General features: G+C 38.6%; 1 protein-coding gene across 9 annotated transcripts in view; it reads left to right on the forward strand.

Moving 5' to 3' along the window:
- Positions 1-20185, forward strand: part of LOC116818660 (sodium channel protein type 2 subunit alpha-like) — a 114430-nt gene extending 94245 nt beyond the window's left edge. For all 9 annotated transcript variants that reach the window (XM_075070150.1, XM_075070152.1, XM_075070144.1 and 6 more), the window contains 7 exons: positions 5957-6079; positions 8998-9279; positions 10952-11005; positions 12551-12688; positions 15527-15631; positions 17626-17896; positions 18862-20185. In XM_075070150.1, the coding sequence (XP_074926251.1) occupies positions 5957-6079; positions 8998-9279; positions 10952-11005; positions 12551-12688; positions 15527-15631; positions 17626-17896; positions 18862-20051 (2163 nt within the window). In that variant the 3' untranslated portion in view covers positions 20052-20185. The remainder of the gene's footprint in view (positions 1-5956; positions 6080-8997; positions 9280-10951; positions 11006-12550; positions 12689-15526; positions 15632-17625; positions 17897-18861) is intronic.
- Positions 20186-22358: the final 2173 nt, after the last annotated feature.

Raw genomic sequence — 22358 nt, forward strand, 5'->3', positions numbered from 1 at the left:
AAGTGATAAATATTTTGCAATCTAATTGAAGATTTTCCCATTTTTCTTAATTTTATAAAAATAAGAATGACCAGACAAGAGTTGAACTTCCCACCTTCCTAGAAGAAATATATTCCATGTTCTGGAATGCAGTCAACAAATGTTTTACTGTGCTTACAGCTAATTCAGCAGTTCCTTCCTGAGCACTCCAAATCAGCCCTTCCAGAAGAAACTTATGAACTCACTTGAGAGTACGAGGGAAAGTAATAGATTCTTTAAGAGACAGATTCAGACTATGACACAGAAGCTGTGTGTACATTCTCCTATTTATGGGGTTTATGCTTCTCTCCCTACAACCTCTTTTCCCATTGTAAAAGACTGAAGTTTGCACCTAATAAAAATTGCTTGATTGCCTAAACAACAATCAGCTAACCTATGTAGGAGATGACCTCTCTCCCTGGGAAAAACTGCCACAACTGCTATCAGTGGAAGTGCCCAAACCAGAGCTTTATGGGTGTAAAAGTAAAAGGACATCGGGCAGGACTCTGATGGTCCTGAACCTTCAAAATGTGTTCTCCCCTTTGGTCCAGAACAGCCTGAATTTGTAGCCTTTAGGGCATGCTGCCAGGCCCATACCTTCTTGGCCCATAGTGAGATAAAAGGTGAGTGAAGTTGGGGAACAGTTGGATGATTCTGTTAGCTATTACATTTGTGCTTACCTAAGTTGCTGCTGGATGAGGTAATGTATGCTACAATTTCTGGAGTCTGTTGATTTTATTATATGTATCTTTAGAAGTTTGTTGAGTGAATCCAGAACAGGATATGGACACATTTTTTAAACTGTAGCATATAGAAACTGAATATAATAAGATATAATCATATTAAACAAATAACATATTTGCTGAATACTACTGGGCACTAGTATAACTAATTGGGAAACAATCACTGATTTGACCTTCCTGTATTGCAGCATCTCAATGACTCATATAGGTTGAAATTCCAAAAGAACAATTAAATTAAGCAAAAAAACCAAGCTTAATAGATGCTTCATAAGAAAGATAGGTCATATTGCTGACTTATATATTATTAATAGATATGGGTGAACGTGCCTAAAAATGTTCCATGCTTATTTGTTCAAATATTTAAATTAATTTATTTTGATTGTACATACGACTCTTAGCTTCCCTTGAAACTTAATTTCCCAGCAGGAATGTTCCCCAAAAGTATTATTAATTATTATTTGCAGTACAATGGTGTCTAGAACTATATGTACACAGAGCAGTAGACAATCCCTGCCCTAAAGAGCTTACAGTCTAAATAGACAAAGCAGAAAAAGGGCCAGAGAAAGGAAGTTTTATCTCCATTTATAGTGGGGAATTAGTGGTAGACAAAGATTAAGTGACGTGCCCACATAGGAAATCTATGGTAAAGCCCATTTTAAGATAGTTATTGCAAAACAGTTGCTGAAAGTGAATTTCTGATTCATAATTATGACTCTTTACACAGGAAACCTAATCCTAACAGTTTTGCTCAACCAGTCAGGGAACAGAAATATACCTTGTGAATTATGTGTCTAATCAAATTAAATTCTGAATACTTGCAAGGAACAAACTATAGACGAGTAATTATTCACAAAAAGTACTGTGTGAATTATTTAGAAAAACAAACTTGAGAAAATCACAATCTATCTGTGGATAATTTGCAGACAGACAGATGTGAAATTCATCTGCTAATGAATGTAATGAATTATTCTCACAGCCCTTGGTCAGATTTTCAAATGCACTCACTTTAATGGTAACAGAGTTGGGCTAATGGTGAGTGTTTTTGAAAATCCCACCCTGAAGCTTTAGCTTCATTACAATCCCTTGTATTTTTTCACCTGCCTTTTTTTTTGGCAATTTTACTTATCATACCTACATACTCCCATCTGCCCTTGATTTTTAACTATAATATGGCTGTTGCAGGAAGCACATAAAGGCAAGTAAATAGCGTCAGCTGATTTTTATAGCCCCCAACTTTTATTCTTCTTTGGCTTTATGATTCCCAATAGGGTGACCACACAGCAAATGTGAAAAATCAGGACAGTGGGTGGGAGGTAATAGGAACCTATATAAGAAAAAGACCCCCAAATTGGGCCTGTCTCTATAAAATCGGGACATCTGGTCACCCTATTCCCAGAGCATGCCTCTCAACTTGCAACAGCGCAAAGGTGGAAAGCAATGTGTGACAAAGACCCAGAATGAGCGACACACAAAGAAGAATATATTCACAACATGTAAACAGCTGAGGGATTCACCACTTTAGAGTAAATAACTCCCTCATATCACCTCAGTTTCATGATTCTGTATACGTTGCTCTGTCTTGTGCTGTGGGCCCAGGTTCTCTTTGGCCTGAGCTGGAAGTATACACTCCCTTTTCTTCCCACCAGTTCTGTCCTGCCTGCTACCCCCTCTCTAGCTCTTCTTTCTTCTTCCCTTTCAGCAGGGCAGGTTTCCCTCCCCTTCCCTCTTACCACTTCTCACCTGCCATTTATAGCTGACATGCCTTCCCCTTCCTGCAGTACTTCCCGCTGATAGTTTTGGGGTGCGGAAGTTGTTGAACATGCCCCCTCTGTATTCTCGGTCCTTCTTCCACCTTCACTCCTGCTGCTCTAATGTGGGAGATCTAGGTTTCCTCTCAGACTTCACCTGCAATGGAGTTTTGGAGGCAAAAGGTCATCTTGAGAAGAGCTACTTAGGGGCATTAAATTCCTCCAAAAATTTTTTAAAACTTTTTCAAAATATTAGACGTGTACTGGGAAATCCCTATTCCTAAATATCAGTCACACATCCCTGGCCCTCTCTTTTCTGCTAACATTTTTAGGAAGAGTTTAAAAGTTTATTGTTAAAATCCACTATCATTACTGCATCTATACACATACATTTATTAATTTTAAAAAAGCCCAACAGTTTCTGATTGCTAAGGTATTAAAAGATGAGTTATTTTCTTACCTAAGTAGTAAAGGAGTTGGTGCCAAAATTGAAACTAAGGATACTGAAGCAGTATAATGTATGGATTACAGTAAGTATTCACACTACATATACTATAAAACTAATCCTAATGATTACAAGCAAATTATGTCCTTTCACTTTGTCCATCTTTTCCTGACTAGTTCAGTCATACAGTTGTAATTTACATTAAGTTCAATTTTTTTATGAAGAAACTAATAAGGCATGAAAGTAAAAGTGCTACAGTGAGGCTGAGGACTCTACAAGTAGCATAAAGTACCTTACAGACAAAGTGGGTTGAGAAATGACTTTAACAGCCACAGCCTCACTGTTGTAAATTGGCGCAGTTCTTCTGAACTCTATGGAGCTGCATCTGTTTACACAAGCTGAAGATTTTGCCCAAAGAATCCTGTTTAATTGAGATAGGGGGCTGAGAGCATCCTAAAAGTGGGGCCAGTTTGGGAAAGGAGTAGCTCATGAATCTGCTATTAGCATGTAAACAGTTTCAAAGGAGGTGTTTTGTCCTCCTACCTGTGGATGTGTTTAATATTGTTATACTTTATAGTTGATTCTTGCATCCATATAAAGAATGTGGTGTTTTCAATATTATGTATTCTCCCTCATCTGGGCTTGGTTATCTTTTGTTGACAGGAATGAATTATAAATATTTTGTTCACAATACAATGCACTCCACATTTTGTCACCTCTAGAATATATTAATAATGGCACAGTATAAAAAAGTACTTTTTCATTATAGATTTAGAAAGCAAATAGATTATTTTAAATCTGCCTTGTAAGGACAGAAATAATATTTTATCTTATTACTGAACAGTCATCAGTAAGATTTTCTTGCTAATACCGTGTTAAGGCACAATTAATTCCTTTACAACCTTATCCATTATGGCAATAATAAAATAATATAAGCCTTTCCTTTGGTTAAAAATGCATTCTTCCATAGACATAATCCAGTTGAAAGGTATGTTGAGTGAATTAATTACAAAATTACTTTTTGTCAGATTACTCTATATAGCAAAATAGAATTAATCAGCTGTTTTATTACTATCTGCTCTCAGATTGTCATTTCTAGATGCATACTCCCATATTTATGGTTCAAGTCATTTTTGTTTATATATAAAATCAAACTGGGGTGCTATTTTAGCACGTAAGGGGTATTCCTTATTGTCATATCAGTGAATACTTATATCTGAAAAGTTATTTATTTTATAAATTCTGTGGGATTAAGTGAAGGTCTTAAGGATTCTTTCAAGTACTGGAAAGAAATATGCATATATTCAGATACACATGTCTTCTAAAATTCTGGTGGTGGAATGGTATAGGTATAGTTTAATCAAAAGAAACACAGCTGTGGCAAATTCTTCCACTTAAAACTACTTAACTTAGCTTCATTTCAGACATAAAAGTTAATCCTCTCTCGAGGTGGAGTAATTTACATTGAGCAATCTTCTCTGATATAATACCAATATGATTTCATTGCCCATGTGTCTTTGTAAATATACAGTCGTGGTCAATAAAAAGCTGAAATTTGCCAATAGGTGTCATAAAAGTATTTGAGGTAGCACTGTACTTTCCTGTATTTAGAACAGGAAATAAGTTGGGAACCTCAATTGCTTATCTGTTGGTAAACAATGCCTTTTACATGGCAATCACTATAGTCCAAATCCAGCTGCAATCTTTACTTTCATAACACTTATAATGTACAAGAATGTGCCTTTAAATGGATTGTGGTTAGGCTTTTGCTCAATAAGTCATTTTTGGACCTTAGCGATGTTGTTAATCATCCTTCTCAAATCTTCCCTCTGGAAGAAGATAGTCAAGAAAGTAGGAATGTGGCAGCTCCATCAACACTAATTTCACAGATATTAGTCACTATGTTTTTACGTCTGGGTGTGGAACAGCGACTGTATTATTAATATCTAAGGTTCATGAAGTCTTCCTAACAACAGGCCATGGGAAGATGTCCATGCTGAGTTATCACAGCAATCATCAGCCTTTCACAGGTGAACTGCTGCCACTGAAACCTACCAAACTTGTTGGTAAGCGGAAGAATAAAGAAGAGTGTTGTGGAATCTGCACCAATTACTGGGGTGTCTGCCCACTTTTTGCCAAAAATTTTTGCACTCCAAGTGTTCTATCCACTAGTTCCTAGATTCTAAGGTAGATATGGTGGCTTACAGGAACTATGATTTTTATGGCTACCATGCATTGCTCCATGTATGACATAGAGCTAAGACTGGATCCGTGCTCTTTGAGTCTGACCAAATGATCAAGTCTGTATGGAAGGCTCATGATGTGCTGGTTAGAGCAGTGAACCAAAAGTTAGGAGAACTAGATCCTAGTCGTAGCTGTTCTATTAACTCATCGCTGCTTGACCCTGGGCAAGTTACATAACCTCTCTGTGCCTTTTTAAAATGAGGATAATAAATAATACTTAGCCACATCTGTAAAGTACTTAAAAAACTCAGAAAAAGGTACAAAGTATTCTTATTAAAGATCATGGATAAAATTTTTGAAAGTGACTAAAACCGATTGAAAGTCAGTAGAACTCAGGCCCCTAAGATACGTAGGTGCTTTTGGAAATTGTATCCTTTGAGAACAGTGAGCTATGTCCAGATATTAAACTCTAACCAGATAAGAAGAGATAAAGATAAGGCAAACTGACAAGCAGTACAGACTAATGTATACTCTTTTTTAAAAAACAGGCCCTCTTTAGGTCCATTATGGTTCCTTGCTCCTCCAACAAAATATATGAAAATTTAAGGACTTTTTTATGTCAACAAAGGTTCCATAAACAGGTGTCCTATAAGTATTTAACCTTCCTCAATAATTTTTTTAAATATTTCCTATGGTTAAAAAAGGAGTATAGTAAAAGGAGGTCCAACCAGTCTTTAGAAACTCACATAACACATATTATATCCTAATATCAACAGGTTCAGGAAATGAATAATTATTGTTTTTCTGTTTTTCTGCAGGTGTCGTTGGTTAGTCTAATAGCCAATGCGTTGGGCTATTCCGAACTTGGTGCCATTAAATCGCTTAGGACACTAAGAGCTTTGAGACCTCTAAGAGCCTTGTCACGATTTGAAGGGATGAGGGTGAGACAAATGAAAGAACCTGAAATAATCCATGCATAAACAGAAACCATACTTGCAAAATGAGGAATGACAAATCCATGCAGAAATATTGCACTATCCTCTTTTCTGTTGCATACCAGTATCTACAGTAGGATGCTTTATTACATAACTAAAACTTATATCCATTTGCAAGCATTAGCATTTACAAGCAATCACACATATTTTTAGATTATTTACCACCTAGCTAATTACAGAGGTTTTTGTGTAAAACATTACGGAATTATCAGGATGCAGTGAATGTATTGTTAATTCCTATCACATTTTCTGATGATGAGCGAAAGCAGCATAGTTTCTATATTTCCCTCCTGCTAAGAAAAAAAAGTATAAAAAAATTGTGGCCACTTAGTTTGCAGAACTGTGGTTGCTATCTTTCTACTATGTATGGCAATCAGGTTTTAAATGATGATACTGGGGATTACTACACAGAACTCCTATGACAGAGTATATGAAAGTGCGTGAGGGAAAGGTATCTGCACAGGATTTACATGCATGTAGTTTACTTCTTGCAGGTCAGACTTAGAGTGTACCCATTGGATTTAGGGACACGAGTGGGGAGAAACTGTCCTTAGAACTGAGAAATTCCAGTTCCTTCTCCATTCTTCCTGGGATGCTTATTCCATCTACTTCTGCTGCCAGCCTCCATCCCCTGCCTCGTGTCAGAACTGGCATGGGACACAAAGCAACCTGGTGGTGAAGAGGCTGGCAGCAGTGGGACATAAGGTATGTCAGGCGCATGAGACTCCCTGCCGGCTGGAATCGGGGGCAGGGGAGGGGAACACACACATTTCTGTATTTCTGAGAGGCACCTACATGGGATAGGAAGTGAGGGCTCACTCAGTAAATGGTAGAGAGAAGGATGGGGTGAAAATGGAAGACAGATGGGAGCAGAGTTCTTTCAGCTACTGCCCCTCAACTTTGAGTTTTATTGTGTATCAAGGCAATTTTGATGAGCCTGTGTGATTCTACCACGTTGCCTCTCTTCCCACACAGCTTTCCAATTCTTTCCTGCTTAGGAGATTATTCAGATTTCCATATCTTGCCATCTGCCTAAATATAACAGGAGTTATCTCTGTTGCAGTGACAGATGATGCTAATGCCTGAAAAAACTGATTTGTAACAAAATGGATAACATTCACATGTTAACCTTCACCTTGGAAAACTCAGCTTCTACAAAACTCCCTTTATAATCTATCTGTATACTTTAAGCTCACATACAAATTGTCACAGAGCTGATACACCCCGTCACCCTGTGGGGGCAGGGGAGAGTGCATCACATCAAGTTTGAAGGGGTGCTGCGGGTCTTGGAACTGCATGGCTCAGGAACCTGAGTCCTTAATGCGGCCATTGATAGCAGAGCAGTGCGGCGCAGTGGCCAGAATCAATATTACAGCCCCTGCTGTTGGGGCAGCGCAGCCCAATGGCCAGGGGCAATACTATAGCCCGTGCTGTCAGGGCAGTGTGGCACAATGGCCAGAGTCAGTACTACTGGCAAGGTGGGGGTCTGACTGAAACACGCCGCCCCTTGGTCCAGTTCTGTTAACATTTCCCCACAAAACCTCCCTGGGTCACTTCCTACCCGAGTCTCTGGAGTCCTCCGACTCTGGGATTCTCCGGTCTCTCCCAATGTCCTGTGTCAGGATCCATTTCCATGGGGCTGGCCTCTGCATCTTGGAGTGCAGGCAGTCCTCCCTCAGGAGCTGGTGACACACTCCCGCAGTCAGCCCAGACTGAGCTGCTCTGCTGGCTTTTATATCCTGCTTCCAGCTACAGCATGCCCAGCAGAGCCGGGGGTGTGTGGCCTCCTCGGCTAAAAGAGATGGGTTAACCCGTGCTGTACTCGTGTGGGGCTCGTACACCCCATCACACCAATACTGTACAACACACTAAGAATGCATTTTTTAATAACTGATGCCAGTGAATAGTTCCTTTGTACCTGGCAACTAGATAAAATATTAGCTCTTTGCCCACACCACATAGACCCCAAACAAAAGCCTAGTGAAGTAAATGGAAAGACTCCTCTTGATTTTAGTGGTCTTTGGATACAAAATTAATCACGTAAAATCTTCACTGCAGACAGATCTTTTGCTGTTTCATCAGCTGCTGAATCTTCTTTTTAGAGTAAAATAGAATCATTATACATATTACAAATAACCTTTGACTCAGTTGCACTTGGTCTGATTTTTTGCAGTCACTTTTCCCTGTAGAATTGCTTAATTGTATATAAATTAAACATAGCCAAGAAAAACAAATTAACAGAAGTGTGAATTTATTTGCACTCATTAAGTCCAATGAATATAATTATTTTAGACCAAGGTTTAAAATTAATTATGTGATGACAAAACTAAATGCATAGTACAGAGTTGCCTAACTTTTCTATGTGAATATTAGAATATCATGTATATAATTCCTAATGTTTTAATTCAGTCTGAGAAACAAGTCATCACTACTGCTTACTTTATGTGTAAAATGTTTTTGCTCAGTCTTCCATCATCAGTCATTCTTTACATTTATTTAAAAAATATATTTTGTTGCACTGTTTATAGATTTTGATTTATGTTCTTAATATTTAATATTTCTTTCTCTCTTTTTTTCTAGAGCACACAAATTCTAAGGCTCCATCTAACCACTACCAGGTTTTCTTTAATTTCTTTTCACACTTTTTCATTGTCTGGCTTTCCATGTAGGTTTTTAGTTCTTGCTTTTTTCAGTTTCATTAAAGATATTATTTTCTTTCAATATTTGTTAAAATATTTCATTATAAAACGTAGGCAGAAAAAAAATCTAAGTGTTAGTTTTATAGAAATATTAAAAGAACATTGTGCGATTCTTTAATTATAAACGATACAGTGAGGCTTTTTCATCTTTAATTTGTGTGCTAGGTGGTTGTTAATGCCCTGATAGGAGCAATTCCATCCATCATGAATGTGCTACTGGTTTGTCTGATATTCTGGCTAATCTTCAGCATCATGGGAGTAAATCTGTTTGCTGGCAAGTTCTACCACTGTGTTAACACAACAACTAGTGAGATGTTTGATATCAGCGATGTTGACAATTATACTCAGTGCGAGGACCTCATAAACAAGAATGAAAGTGCCCGATGGAAAAATGTGAAAGTAAACTTCGATAATGTAGGTGCTGGGTATCTTGCGCTGCTTCAAGTAGTAAGTGAATTTCTATATTTCTGTATTTGAAAAAAGTACAAGCAAAATGGGCAATTTTCATCAAAAAGCAGGTTAATTTCTTCATATACAGTCAGTACCCTTCAAAAGACTCATATTACTTTACCTGTAATTAAGATATTAATGGTACAAGAGGGATTCCCCCTTCTTACATTGATAGTCCCTAATGTTAAAAAGGCAAAATTAGGTGTTTTGATGATGCAAAATACAATTGCACCCCCTGCAGCCTGAGGAGTGAGAATTAGTCTAGGCAGGCACAAGAAAAAGGGCTCTGTGGCTTCTTTAATGGTCCCCCTTCCTCCCCATCCTTCTCCCCCCTCCTAGTGGGAGTTCAGTTCCTTGTTGATTTGGGAGGGGGGAAATGGAGCTGAGAAGAGGGCAGGCATCCTAGCTGATTGGCTGGTCTGAGGAGGCGTGCCCCAGAACCCACTGGCACCCATGCACCTAAGGGGAGGGAACCTGTGCCCTTTCTCCTCGTCAGGGTGCCATTATATGCCCAGAATAACAAATCCCACCCACCCATCCCAGGGATTATAGTAGGAACAGGTTTTCTGAGTCAGCTGTGGGCATCGTGCTAGTCACCTGTTTGGGAGAGGGAAGGAATTTTCCCCTCACTGCCAGATTGGCAGGGGCAGGGTGGGTTTTTTAGTCTTCCCCACAGCAACTCAGGGATCTGGTGCCTAGGTTAGGAGATACAGATGAAACTGATAATTTGGCAGTTGTCCAATGCAGATACTCATTCAATAGGGGTGGGAGTTAAGTTCCCTGGTAGACAGTAATTGGAAGTGGAGTTAGGGAACGGCCTCCCCTAAAGAAGCTAGGGAATCAGGATGGAGCTCCTAATGTCTCATTCAACAAGAAGAGAATCAGGCAGGAACCAGTTGTGGACACCTAACCTCTACTAGGTGAACAAATCATGGAAGGAAGAATGACCTGCTCTGGACAAGTTACTGCCAGATAGTCCCTGGATGACTTACATTAATAAATGTGTGGCCTACTTAAACCACATCCCTTGTGCCTTGCCTTTCTTCCTACACGGCTGGGACAAACTGTGGTTGCCACTAAAAATCTGTACAATTGTTATTTACAAATAATTAATGCAAGGGAAACCACACTAACATTAATTAGGTAAATAGGATCATTCTAAAAATGTTTTAAGAAGGACAAATGTACTAAAGACTCATAACTTTCCTATTGGATTAATATTTATAATACAGCTCTATACAGTATATTAAATGAATAGTAAAGTATTAGAAATCACATTTTATGGTAGTGCCTGGTTATACTCATTTTACCCAATACTGTTACTTAAAATGGGGCAATAATTGCCACTTATTCCGTACAAGAAAACTCCAAATGATATCACTGAGGCTTCTTAGCAAAGATCAAGGACCACATATGGTGCCTAGTGAAGGGATGGAGTGGTAGGATACATATGATTGGAACATTTTAGTATAGCTGATATCTATTTATAAAAAAGTGTAGGAAACTAATACTAAATACATATAATTGTATTATATGAGTGTTTTTATTGTGGTATGAACTGTACTGGCATGAATTTGTGTTGTTAAAAAAAGATTATTAAGAGATGTGCTCTAGTCATTTTGTAGGGCCTGGATTTTTACAGGTAAAAAAACACTTGTTCCATTTCCAGGCTACATTTAAAGGATGGATGGATATTATGTATGCAGCTGTTGATTCACGAAATGTAAGTAGAATATAAGTTTTAAGACTATTTATATTTGCTGAATATATTCTGATATTCTGTATATATAATGAAATTTTAATAGCTATATTGAATTGTATTCAAAATATTGAACAGTAACAACATGGATTCACTGATTATAAGGCCAAAACAACCATTTTAATCAACTAATGAGATTTCCTACATAACATGGGCTATACAATTTCACAAAGCAATTCCTGCAGTCAAGGGAATTAATCTTCCTTATTTCTGTTAAATCCGATAATTTGTAGTTGAATTAGTCTGTTTAGATTATTTTTTAGAAAACCATCCAGCCTCAATTTAAAGATGCCAAATGGTGATGGATTAAACACTATCTTTGGTAATCATCTGTGTGAGTTGTTAAAAAAAAAAAGATATTCAGGAAATGCAAACATTGAATATAGAGGAACATGCAATCTTGTTTCAAAATTGATAATTAGAGGGTCACACACTTCATTGCTCATGTTGGCTGGGAACTGTATGTTGCCCACTTATTTGGTGCAAATCACTTTTCAGGGTTGAGGAGCATCTAAGAAGGTATCCAGGGGGGACAGAAATAGTATTTTTCAATTCACCTCGTATATGTACTGTAAAGAAATCTGTATTGTGAAAGTACAACTTACAAATGTAGAATTTATTTTTACATAACTGCACTCAAAAACAAAACAATGTAAAACTTTAGAGCCTACAAGTTGAAGCATGAAGGGGCATACAAATATGTAGCATATCTGGCATGTAAATAACTTGCAACACCAGCCATGCGAACGCTTGTTCTCACTTTCATGTGACATTGTAAATTAGAAGCGGGCAGCATTATCTCCTGTAAATGTAACCAGACCTGTTTGTCTTAGCCATTGGCTGAAAAAAAGTAGTGGACTTGTATGAGGTGAATTGAAAAATACTATTTTATCTTTTTTACAGTGCAAATATTTGTAATAAAAAATAATGTAAAGTGAGCACTCTGCACTTTGTATTCTGTGTTGTAATTGAAATCAATATATTTGAAAAAATATTTATTAAATAATAAATTTAAATTGATATTCTACTATTGTATAACAGGGCAATTAAAACTGCAATTAATTGAGACTATTTTTTTCTAATTTCATGATTAATTGCAATTCTTTTTTTGATTGTTTGACAGTTGTTACACTGGAAGTTGTTAATGGTTGCCATCAATCACAGTTCTAGTTAAATCTGATGTGTGTGCCAGCCCCCACTTCCTCCTCCCCATGTACCAGGGTCCCCCATTCTTCCGCTATGCTGGGAATTGGGAATTGGGGACACCCAATTCCCCCTCCCAACAAATGGAGACTAAGAGACAGAGAGAAATTCCATCTACTTGAGCACAAGCTTCACTTTGCTAGGCAAATAAAATATATTGCTAATATAAAGTATACTATCTACCTGTACTATGGTATCTGTATCTATCTATCTCCTCTTGCCATGAGTTGCTGCTTTATGAATTAAATGAAATTTTTGATTCTCAGTGTTCATGCAGATAATATATAAATGTATAATGTTTTATAGCTATTAGATCAGCCTAAGTATGAGGACAACCTGTACATGTATCTTTACTTTGTCATCTTTATCATCTTTGGATCATTCTTCACCTTGAACCTTTTCATTGGTGTCATCATAGACAACTTCAATCAACAAAAAAAGAAGATAAGTATTTCAAGTATCTATTTACTGCTTTAAAAGTGAACAAGATATAATAAAAGCTACGAATCCTCAAGTCAATTTCCTTTCCAGACATTCCTTACAGTGAACCAATGACTTATTCTGTGTAAAGATGATGAACACACAATTTATCTAAATAAATTCACCTTCTGCTTGTTCCTATTTTTGTAATGAAAAAATCTGCTGCCATGGATATGACTGCAACATCATAATTTCAGCACTTTGACTTCACTGCAAGAAGACAAGAGAAGGCAGGCAACAATAATATAAATATTGTTTTGTACAAATATGTTCACAGAAATTTGCAAATTGTGCAAGAAAACTTGCAATAAATAAGCAAAAGAGGAACATGTGTGTTGTCACTCTGATTAGCAGGGAAGTTATCCTCTTGGAAAAAGTCCCTCTTTAAAATTAATCAGATGCACGTACTACTTAAATACTTCAATGAAGTATAGCCATGAGTGGTGGGAGGGACTAGCTGCCCCAAGTACAATCCTATACATGATTCTAGGCATGTACTTGGCACCTGTCCCCAGTGCTTGCACCACTGGGGCTATGCTTCTATTTTTAGTGTGCTAGCTCTATCAGAGCTAGCGTGAGTATGTCTCCTTGGGCTGGAAATTACACCTTCCAGTGTGGACATACCTTGAGTGTATATAACATAAATAAAATAGAAAAAAAACAAGGAAGCAACTACAAATCCAATTCTACAAGTCTTTATAAGAATAAGCCCCATCAATTCCAACAGGATTTTTCACAGGAGTAAAGCTTATTAAGGATCTGTAGGAATGACCCGTATGATTCTGACCTGTTCAATTATAGGAAATGGGAGAACTTGTAAACCATATTTAACCCTCCTTTAATTTATAGTTCATTGGAAAGGTGAAAAAAGGCAAGAAAACAATGCGAAATTTATTTTTTTTCTCTGACTCTATTGATCTTTCAAGTAATTTTAAAATAATTTAATTAAAAATAATTGGAGACCCTAGGATCCTAAGTATGGTAATTCTTCAAGTGTCTGATGGAACTAGCAGCCTGAGTATCACCTTAAATGTCTGTGTTTGCTGTAAAAATCCTTTGGCTTCAGCTGTGGCCACTCTAATCAATTAATGAGATAAAACATTTCCATTTTACTCCCAACTGAGTCTAAGGCAAAACTCAGCTGTGAATGAACATCTTTAAACAGTCAGCATTTCTCTTCAGAATAACTGCAGACCGACCTGAAGCTTCTTCAGATGCTTCAAGGGGCAAATGCCATGACTTGAGGCTTAAGTTTCCAGTTTAGTAGACACTAACAGCCTGAATTTATCACTGGATGGACTTCTGTTTAATTGTGTCCATAATCAACTAACACAAATGTTAGAATGCTGAAAGCACTCACAAATCAAATAGTCAGAAATTTACTGGTAGCATTTGTACCTGCAAAATAGAGGCTAATGTGAAAAACAAATAACAGGCCCTGAAAGGCTTATAAGGCTTTGTCTACACTACAGACTTCTACAAATGTAGCTATGTCAGTCGGGGATGGGGTGACCAGATAGCAAGTGTGAAATATTGGGATAGGCGGATAGGAGCCCATATGAGAAAAGCCCCAAATATTGGGACTGTCCCTATAAAACTGGGACATCTGGTCACCCTAGTTGAGGATGTGAAGAGGTGATCTCTAACCAACAAAACTATGCTGGCAGAAGTCCTTTGTACAGACTCAGTTACACCAGCAAAACTGAACTTTTACTGGAGTAATTTGTTTCACGTCAGGGCACTAGTTTTGCCATACCAGTAAAAAGCACAGCTTTACTGGTATAGGTTCATCACACTAGAAGCACTTTGCTGGTATAGATTACAGTATTCTTATACAAGTAAAGCACTCCTAGTATAGACAAGCCCTTAAAATGGATAGGGGCTCCAGTTTGTTTGGATTTTTTTTAATTAATGTCTTCGTATGACAGAATCCATTGTGATCCCCCTCAGTATCACTCCATTTTGGTTGTTTCTTAAACTAACTGTATAGACTATGATCTCAATGGTGACCTGCATCCACGCTATGTTTGGAACAGTTCAGGAATGAGGTAGAGGATGGTTCAAAGGTGGTTTTGTGCCACCATTAAGCTCCCCAGTCCTGGAGCCAGCCAAGGAAAGGCTAGTGCAGTGGTTCTCAAACTTTCATACTTGTGACCCCTTTCACACAGCAAGCCTCTGAGTGAGACCCCTTTTGTAAATTAAAAACATTTTAAAAATATTTAACGTTATTATAAATGTGGAAGGCGAAGTGGGGCTTGGCTGTGGAGGCTGACAGCTCACAACCCCCCATGTAATAACCTCGTGACCCCCTGAGGGGTTGTAACCCCCTAGTTTGAGAACTTCTGGGCTACTGCTTGGCACAAATTAGAACTACCTCAGAGATGCCCTAATTTATACCTAGCTCACTGTCACCTGAAGAATCATTCCAGCAGTCTGAGACTGTGAGGGCACAGAAATGCCCTAGCCATGCCCCTTTCCTGCAGAAACATGCTCAGTGTCAGGGACCGGGAACAGGTAAGAGCAGAAACTGCTGTGGTGGTCTTATCTTACTGGGGAGTAGGGAGAGATGGTTTTGCAAACACTGGAGAAATCCTCCAACTACCAGTGAAAGCGATCAGTGGGATATACTTTGTGCTGACAGAGTTGTGCAATAACACTTGTATGATACCTGAAAATTGCCCTTTTAGTATATAAATCAAATGTAAACTCAAATGACCATCACTAAATTATATGGTGACATACAATAGTTAGAGGTTACGTCTGTAAACATGGTTGTAACCAGTTTTGATTTCATTTCCTTACTTTGGAGGTCAAGACATATTTATGACAGAAGAACAGAAGAAATATTACAATGCAATGAAAAAACTGGGGTCCAAGAAACCACAAAAACCTATACCTAGGCCAGCGGTAAGAGTCCCTTTATTTTCACACCTCCTGCATTAAATACCCATTTGAAAGTCGTGGCCCAAGCCTCTGCCCTGATGCTTACTCCTTTTAGCCGCTTCTCCCTTCTCCTCACATGGGTTGGGTCCTGGGTTCTTTTTCTGACACCCAGTTCCTCCACCCAAAGTAATGCCCCATTGTGTCTCAGACACAAGGGATGCAGTCCCATGGGAAAATGAATAATGCTACTAACAGACAAGGAGTATAAAACCCAGTGCACAAGAAACAATATATAACAACTCAAAGTTCAGCAAAGGAATGATGCACCCAAAAATAACAGAGTAACAAAGGGGGACGAAAGGATTAGGATTAACTAGTAAGTACTAAACATTAACAAATTAACTAATTTCCTACCTCGCAACACTCACAACTCTTCCCATCCTCCAGCTCCCACCCTAGCACTTCCCATGTAGATGGTATGCTGAGGAGGAGTCCGGAGATGAGTGCTGCAGTGCTGTGAATGTTAGCCAGCTTAAACCTGGGTGGAGCAGAGTCTTCTCCTGGCTGCTACCAGCCTCACTGGCTTCCTGGTGTTGGCTGGCTCTCAGTAGCCAGTGCTGGGCTGGATCTCTGCCACTCTGGACACTGGTTTCCACAGAGCGTGAATGGCCTGATCCATGCAACTTTCCCACAGCAGTTCAAAGATTCCCTTTGTGGGGAGAGGGAGTTAATCAGTCACACTGTGAGCTGTTCTGCTTCTCTCTCTAAGTCTTGCAGCTCTCAAGCTCAAAACTGAAACTAAAGCTAGTCTACTCTCTGGACAGGTCTCAGGAGCTGGCAAACTCCAAATGGGGGTTACAGCTGTAAGTACAATATATATGTGGTAGAAGGAACCAGTTTTTTCTATTGTTTTCATTAAAGGGGTAGAATTTTCTCCTTGCCCCTATTTTTTTGAGAGTTAGCTTACTGGAATAATTAGGGCTGTTCTCATATTTTTTTTAAGAACATATATGTTGGACATATGAAATGGGGGATTCCCTAGATACCTGTGCTAAGTTTCATGATGCATTACATAATTTAGCTGAGTCCCAGGGCAGCTGCAGTCAATTCTGGCTGCTTATTGCTTTTGCTAACCTGGAGGGAGAGGGGCTCTTTCCTAACCTTGACTTCCTGGCCTTCTCACTCCAGAAGACCTTTGCAGGAAATGGGAATGCACTGGCCCTTACTGGAAGTTCCATAAAGACCTGCAATAAGGGAGAGTGATAGTGGCAACTTGGTGGGCATTGAAGACAAAGACAGAGGGGAGCAGACCCTAGTTACCCCCGACCTCAAAGACAACTAAGGAGGGCCTGTCAGGAATTGTGGGAAGAGATGAAACTGTGTTCATAGAGGTTCAGTTTCCACAAGGCTAAATCTGTGTGTGAGCTACCTGCTGTGGTGAACTAGATGCTGTATTGTTTGATGAACTGTTCCACTCAACTCCTACAACTTTTGGAAAATAATACTTCTTGCAGAAGCTATCCACTACAGCAAATTAAATAATAGTCGAACTGGAAGGATGTATGTAGTCATCAAACTAAGTAATGCATAACACAGGGTGATGGAACCAGTAAGTAAGGGATATAACCTTAACCATCCAACTAAGTCAGTGAGCACAATCAGTGAAGGGCAGTTATGCAGAACAGAGGCTGGGAGATAACATTTCCTGTTCCTGGAGCACAGACTGGTGAAAAAGGTGGCCTTTGACTTGACTAATCTTTATTCCTCACAGCATTGTCATCAACCCTCCAGCCAATAGTGATTCCCTACTTGCTCACCTCTGACAGCTTGTTCAGTCAGAAGAGGGGAAAAGGAAAAGTTACCCTCTGGTAACTTTGTGAAGATGGACCAGTTTACCAACTCCTGTTCTACAAAGCTAATTCCTGTCAAGCTACAGTGAATTGCTCTCCCCGAATTTGCAATTTGTAAAGAAAAACATATTTTCAAACTATAAATAGTTTTTCGTTTTGTTTTTGCAGAACAAATTCCAAGGCATGGTCTTTGATTTTGTAACAAAACAAGTATTTGACATCAGCATCATGATTCTTATCTGCCTTAACATGGTCACCATGATGATAGAAACAGATGACCAGAGTGATGAGATGGAAACTATTTTACACAGGATAAACCTGGTATTCATTGTCCTTTTCACTGGAGAATGTGTCCTGAAATTGATTTCACTCCGTTATTACTACTTCACCATAGGCTGGAACATTTTTGATTTTGTGGTTGTCATTCTCTCCATTGTGGGTAAGAACAGTTCACTTTCATGAAGGGGCTATATGAGCAGAAAGTGAACATTTCCTTTAATGATTTTATGATGCTTTATATATGGCTTTGTCATTTGTCATGGCCTGCAATTCAATTTAGATAGCAGTTCTTCAGTTTTCATTTTTATAGTATAATGTGCATAAAATGATGCATATAAGAGCATTTTTACCAATCTGATTTGGTTTATTGTAATTTGAAATGTCAGAATCTGTATTCATAAGCAAAACTGAGGAGTATGTGAACAGGGAGGGATTTTTTTAATCATCATGTAGGCTAAATATTTAGAGTTCAGTTAGCTAAAAGGCAGTAAATCTCACAGAATCCTAGAGCCCGGGCTGCAGCCTGAGCCGAACATCTACACCTCAATTAGACAGCCCCTTAGCCTGAGTCAGCTGGCATGGGCCAGCAGTGGGTGTCTAATTTCAGTGTAGACATACCCATAGAGACTTTGTGGTGCACTCTGCAGAGCCTGAGGTACAAATTCCAACAACTTGCATGAGCTCACCCTACTTTTCATCAAATTATTACTGTTTGGTATAAAAGGCTTGTAGGAGACTGAGTTGCAAGAACTAATGCACTCAGAGAAATTCCTGTTTCTAGGCTTCCTTATGAGTTGATGCAAAGTTTAGATAGGAACAAGCTACCTTTGCTGTAAGCAACCCTCTTTCTCTAACTCATTTCCCTTTTCCTGGTGGGTATCTTTATTTGGTATAATCTGTACAGAAGGAAACCACAGTGTCACAGCCTCCAATGTAACATTTTCACAATTAAATAAAACAGTCCATGTGATGCTAATAGTATTATCTTCTTTTCAGTGAAGTTTGATATTAACTTTCAGCATTTTTTCTGAGACAGCAATAAATATTTCCACAAATGAGTTAATATACTTTAAAAGCTGCTATTGTATTATTTACTTTACAATGTTATTTTTTTTGTTTTAACAGGTATGTTTCTAGCTAAGGTGATTGAAAAATATTTTGTGTCCCCCACCTTGTTCAGAGTTATTCGACTCGCCAGAATTGGCCGAATCCTACGTCTCATTAAGGGTGCTAAAGGGATTCGTACTCTGCTTTTTGCTTTGATGATGTCTCTTCCTGCTTTGTTTAACATTGGTCTCCTGCTTTTCCTGGTCATGTTTATCTATGCTATATTTGGAATGTCCAACTTTGCCTATGTTAAGAGGGAAGTTGGGATTGATGACATGTTCAACTTTGAAACTTTTGGCAACAGTATGATCTGCCTATTTCAAATTACCACGTCAGCTGGTTGGGATGGTTTGTTAGCGCCAATTCTTAACAGTGGAGAACCAGACTGTGACCCTTATAAAGATCACCCCGGAAGCTCGGTTAAAGGAGACTGTGGTAACCCTTCAGTTGGGATTTTCTTTTTTGTCAGTTATATTATCATCTCATTTCTAGTTGTAGTAAACATGTATATTGCTGTTATTTTGGAGAACTTCAGTGTTGCTACAGAAGAAAGTGCCGAGCCCTTGAGTGAGGATGACTTTGAGATGTTCTATGAGGTTTGGGAAAAGTTTGATCCAGATGCAACCCAGTTCATAGAATACAGTAAACTGTCTGATTTTGCAGCTTCACTGGATCCTCCTCTTCTTATAGCAAAACCAAACAAAGTTCAGCTTATCGCAATGGATCTTCCCATGGTAAGTGGTGACAGAATTCACTGCCTTGACATCTTGTTTGCTTTTACAAAGCGTGTTTTGGGGGAAAGTGATGAGATGGATGCACTTCGAATACAGATGGAAGACCGGTTTATGGCAGCCAATCCTTCTAAAGTCTCCTATGAGCCAATTACAACTACATTAAAAAGAAAACAAGAGGAAGTATCTGCTACTGTTATTCAGCGTGCTTACAGATGTTACATTTTAAAGCAAAAAGTTAAAAAAGTCTCCTGTATGTATAACAAAGATAAAACCCAAGGGGATGGCCTACCTGTCAAAGATATGATTATTGATAAACTCAATGAAAACTCCACTCCAGAAAAAACATATGATAGCTCCTCTACAACCTCCCCACCTTCCTATGATAGTGTTACAAAGCCAGACAAAGAGAAATATGAAAAAGATAAAGTAGAAAAAGACGATAAAGGTAAAAATGTTAGGGAAAGTAAAAAATAAAAAACTAAGAATTCTGTTTGTGTGACAAATTGTTTACAGCCTTTGAAAGATGTATTTGTGTCAACAGGACTCCTGAAGGACGTTTATGCCAAACTGACAGCTTTTACATATATATATATATATATATATATGTATATACATATCATACATATATATATACATTCACAGTCAGTGCCTATAACAAGACAGTGATCTCTTGTCATCAGCCTGTGACTCTGTAAAACAGGGTAACAACCTTGACAAGAGGTTACTGTTTTCATTACAGCTGACACTGCTGAAGAGGAGACATACAGTAGCTACAGTCTGTAGGGACCATGAAAGGCATGCAAAGCTATAATTTTTGTGGGTTTTAACATACTGCAAAATATCTAGTACAGTAACTGTATCCACTGTTTGTAATTCAACTGCCACATTTGCCATATTTTTACAAAATTGGTTTTGGTGAATTTATTGTTTTTTTAATTCACAGGTTGTTTACTATTATACGTGACTATTTTTGTAAATGGGTTTTATGTTGGGGAAGAGGGTTCGAGGACCAGGTGTTCTGCTCTCTAATTCTCTATAACGTACAGACAGCAGTGATATGCATGAAGGCATGCTGCACTTATAGATCACGCATGGAAAAAAATGACATCAGACAAAGTAACAGAGTTTTAATTACTTCCACATTTCAGGGTGGCTCTAAAATTTGAGGTGTTTTAACTATTTGTGTTGTTGCATCCAGACAAATCTTTATGTGCCTGCAAAGTCTCCTGTAATTTACAAGAATTTAGAAATGGATTATTTTTATGCAAGTTGTTAAATATCAAGATGTGCAAACTTCATCCCAAGTTCCAGTCACATAGTCTTTGTTTTTGTTAAATGTTCCACAGGAAAAAAATATTGTATGGAATCTTCCCTTGAAAAGTGACTTCATCAAAACAAGTCACTTGTTTAGAAATTCTACTTTATCTTGAGGTATTGTTTTGAATGTTCTTCTCTCAGACTGACATCTAATAGGTCAAAAAAATGCCCTCTTATGTAAATACTTATTTTACACTGTTGTGCATATTTGAACATACAAATAAGTGGTCATACCACAGTACTTTGCATCAAATAAGTGCCACAGTATATTTAGTTTGCAAGCTTTCAACAGGTAATCTCTTGTATTCTGTACCATTATAGATTGTTTGGAGGGTATCACTGCTGCATGTTAATATTGCCTTTGCTGCTGTATTTCGCTCTGTCTACTGTTCAGAGTTCTTCACTGTAGGAAGCCATATGTCAGTGGTAAAGTGAATTAAATTGTTCAGCCAGACCTCATTCCTTCATATCATTAAACAATAGTTTGCAGTTATTTACCAGCTTCTTTAGTTTTGCATTTTAAATGGTTACTATTTGGTGTAAAGCCAGACTGTATAGGACCTACTACAAACTGTTTAACCTGTTGAAAATGCGGTTAGCATATATAAATAATGTAAAAATAAATCATATTACTTGGCAGCATTTTTGTACATAAGAAAACTCTCATCAGCTTCATGTAATTGTTTCTTAAGTTATTTTCCACAGTCACTTGTTTATTTTCTATCCATGGTAATTTTCAATGGAAAACTTCACAATGAAAGAAATAAAGAAAATAGTGAGTATTTGTAGGCTACTTTGTTTTAATATTGCAAACATTTCAATGTGAAATATTTTGTGTAAAACTGGAAACCAAGTTTATTTGGTTCCAAATAGTTATAACTAGTAAGTGGAAGTGACGGGGGGATGTTTGAATTTCTAGCACTGGTTGCATCAGAAGTTTTGAGATAGTCTTATTGTTCATGGAATCCTTGCTATTTTTCCAGTGTTTGTTTACATAGATCAGGGGTTAGCAACCTGAGGCACGCGAGCTGATTTTTAGAGGCACTCTGCTGCCAGCCAGCGTGCTGGCCACCAGCCCTGCTCGGCCTGATGCCTGCCTGGATGAACAGAAACCTTGGCAGCAGCAGGCTGAGCGGAGCTGGTGACCGGGACCCTGGCTGGCAGGAGCCGGTGGCCAGAACCCCAAACCAGCAGCAGGTTGAACTGCTTAGCCCCCTGCCAGTCTGGGGTTCCGTCCACCGGCTCCAGTCAGCCCGCTGATGGTCTGAGTTTCTGGCCACCAGTCTTCTGCCAGCCGGGGTCCTGGCCACCAGCCCCACTCAGCCCACAGCCGGTCTGGGGTTCCGGCCACCGGTCCTGTGCCAGCCGGGACCGTAGCCACTGGCCCCGCTCGGCCCGCTGCCGCCCTGGAATATCAGACGCCGGCCTCGCTCACCTCGCTCCACTATTATTTACTTTACATAC

This window comes from Chelonoidis abingdonii, chromosome 10 (genome assembly GCF_003597395.2).
Source record: "Chelonoidis abingdonii isolate Lonesome George chromosome 10, CheloAbing_2.0, whole genome shotgun sequence".
NCBI lineage: Eukaryota > Metazoa > Chordata > Testudines > Testudinidae > Chelonoidis > Chelonoidis abingdonii.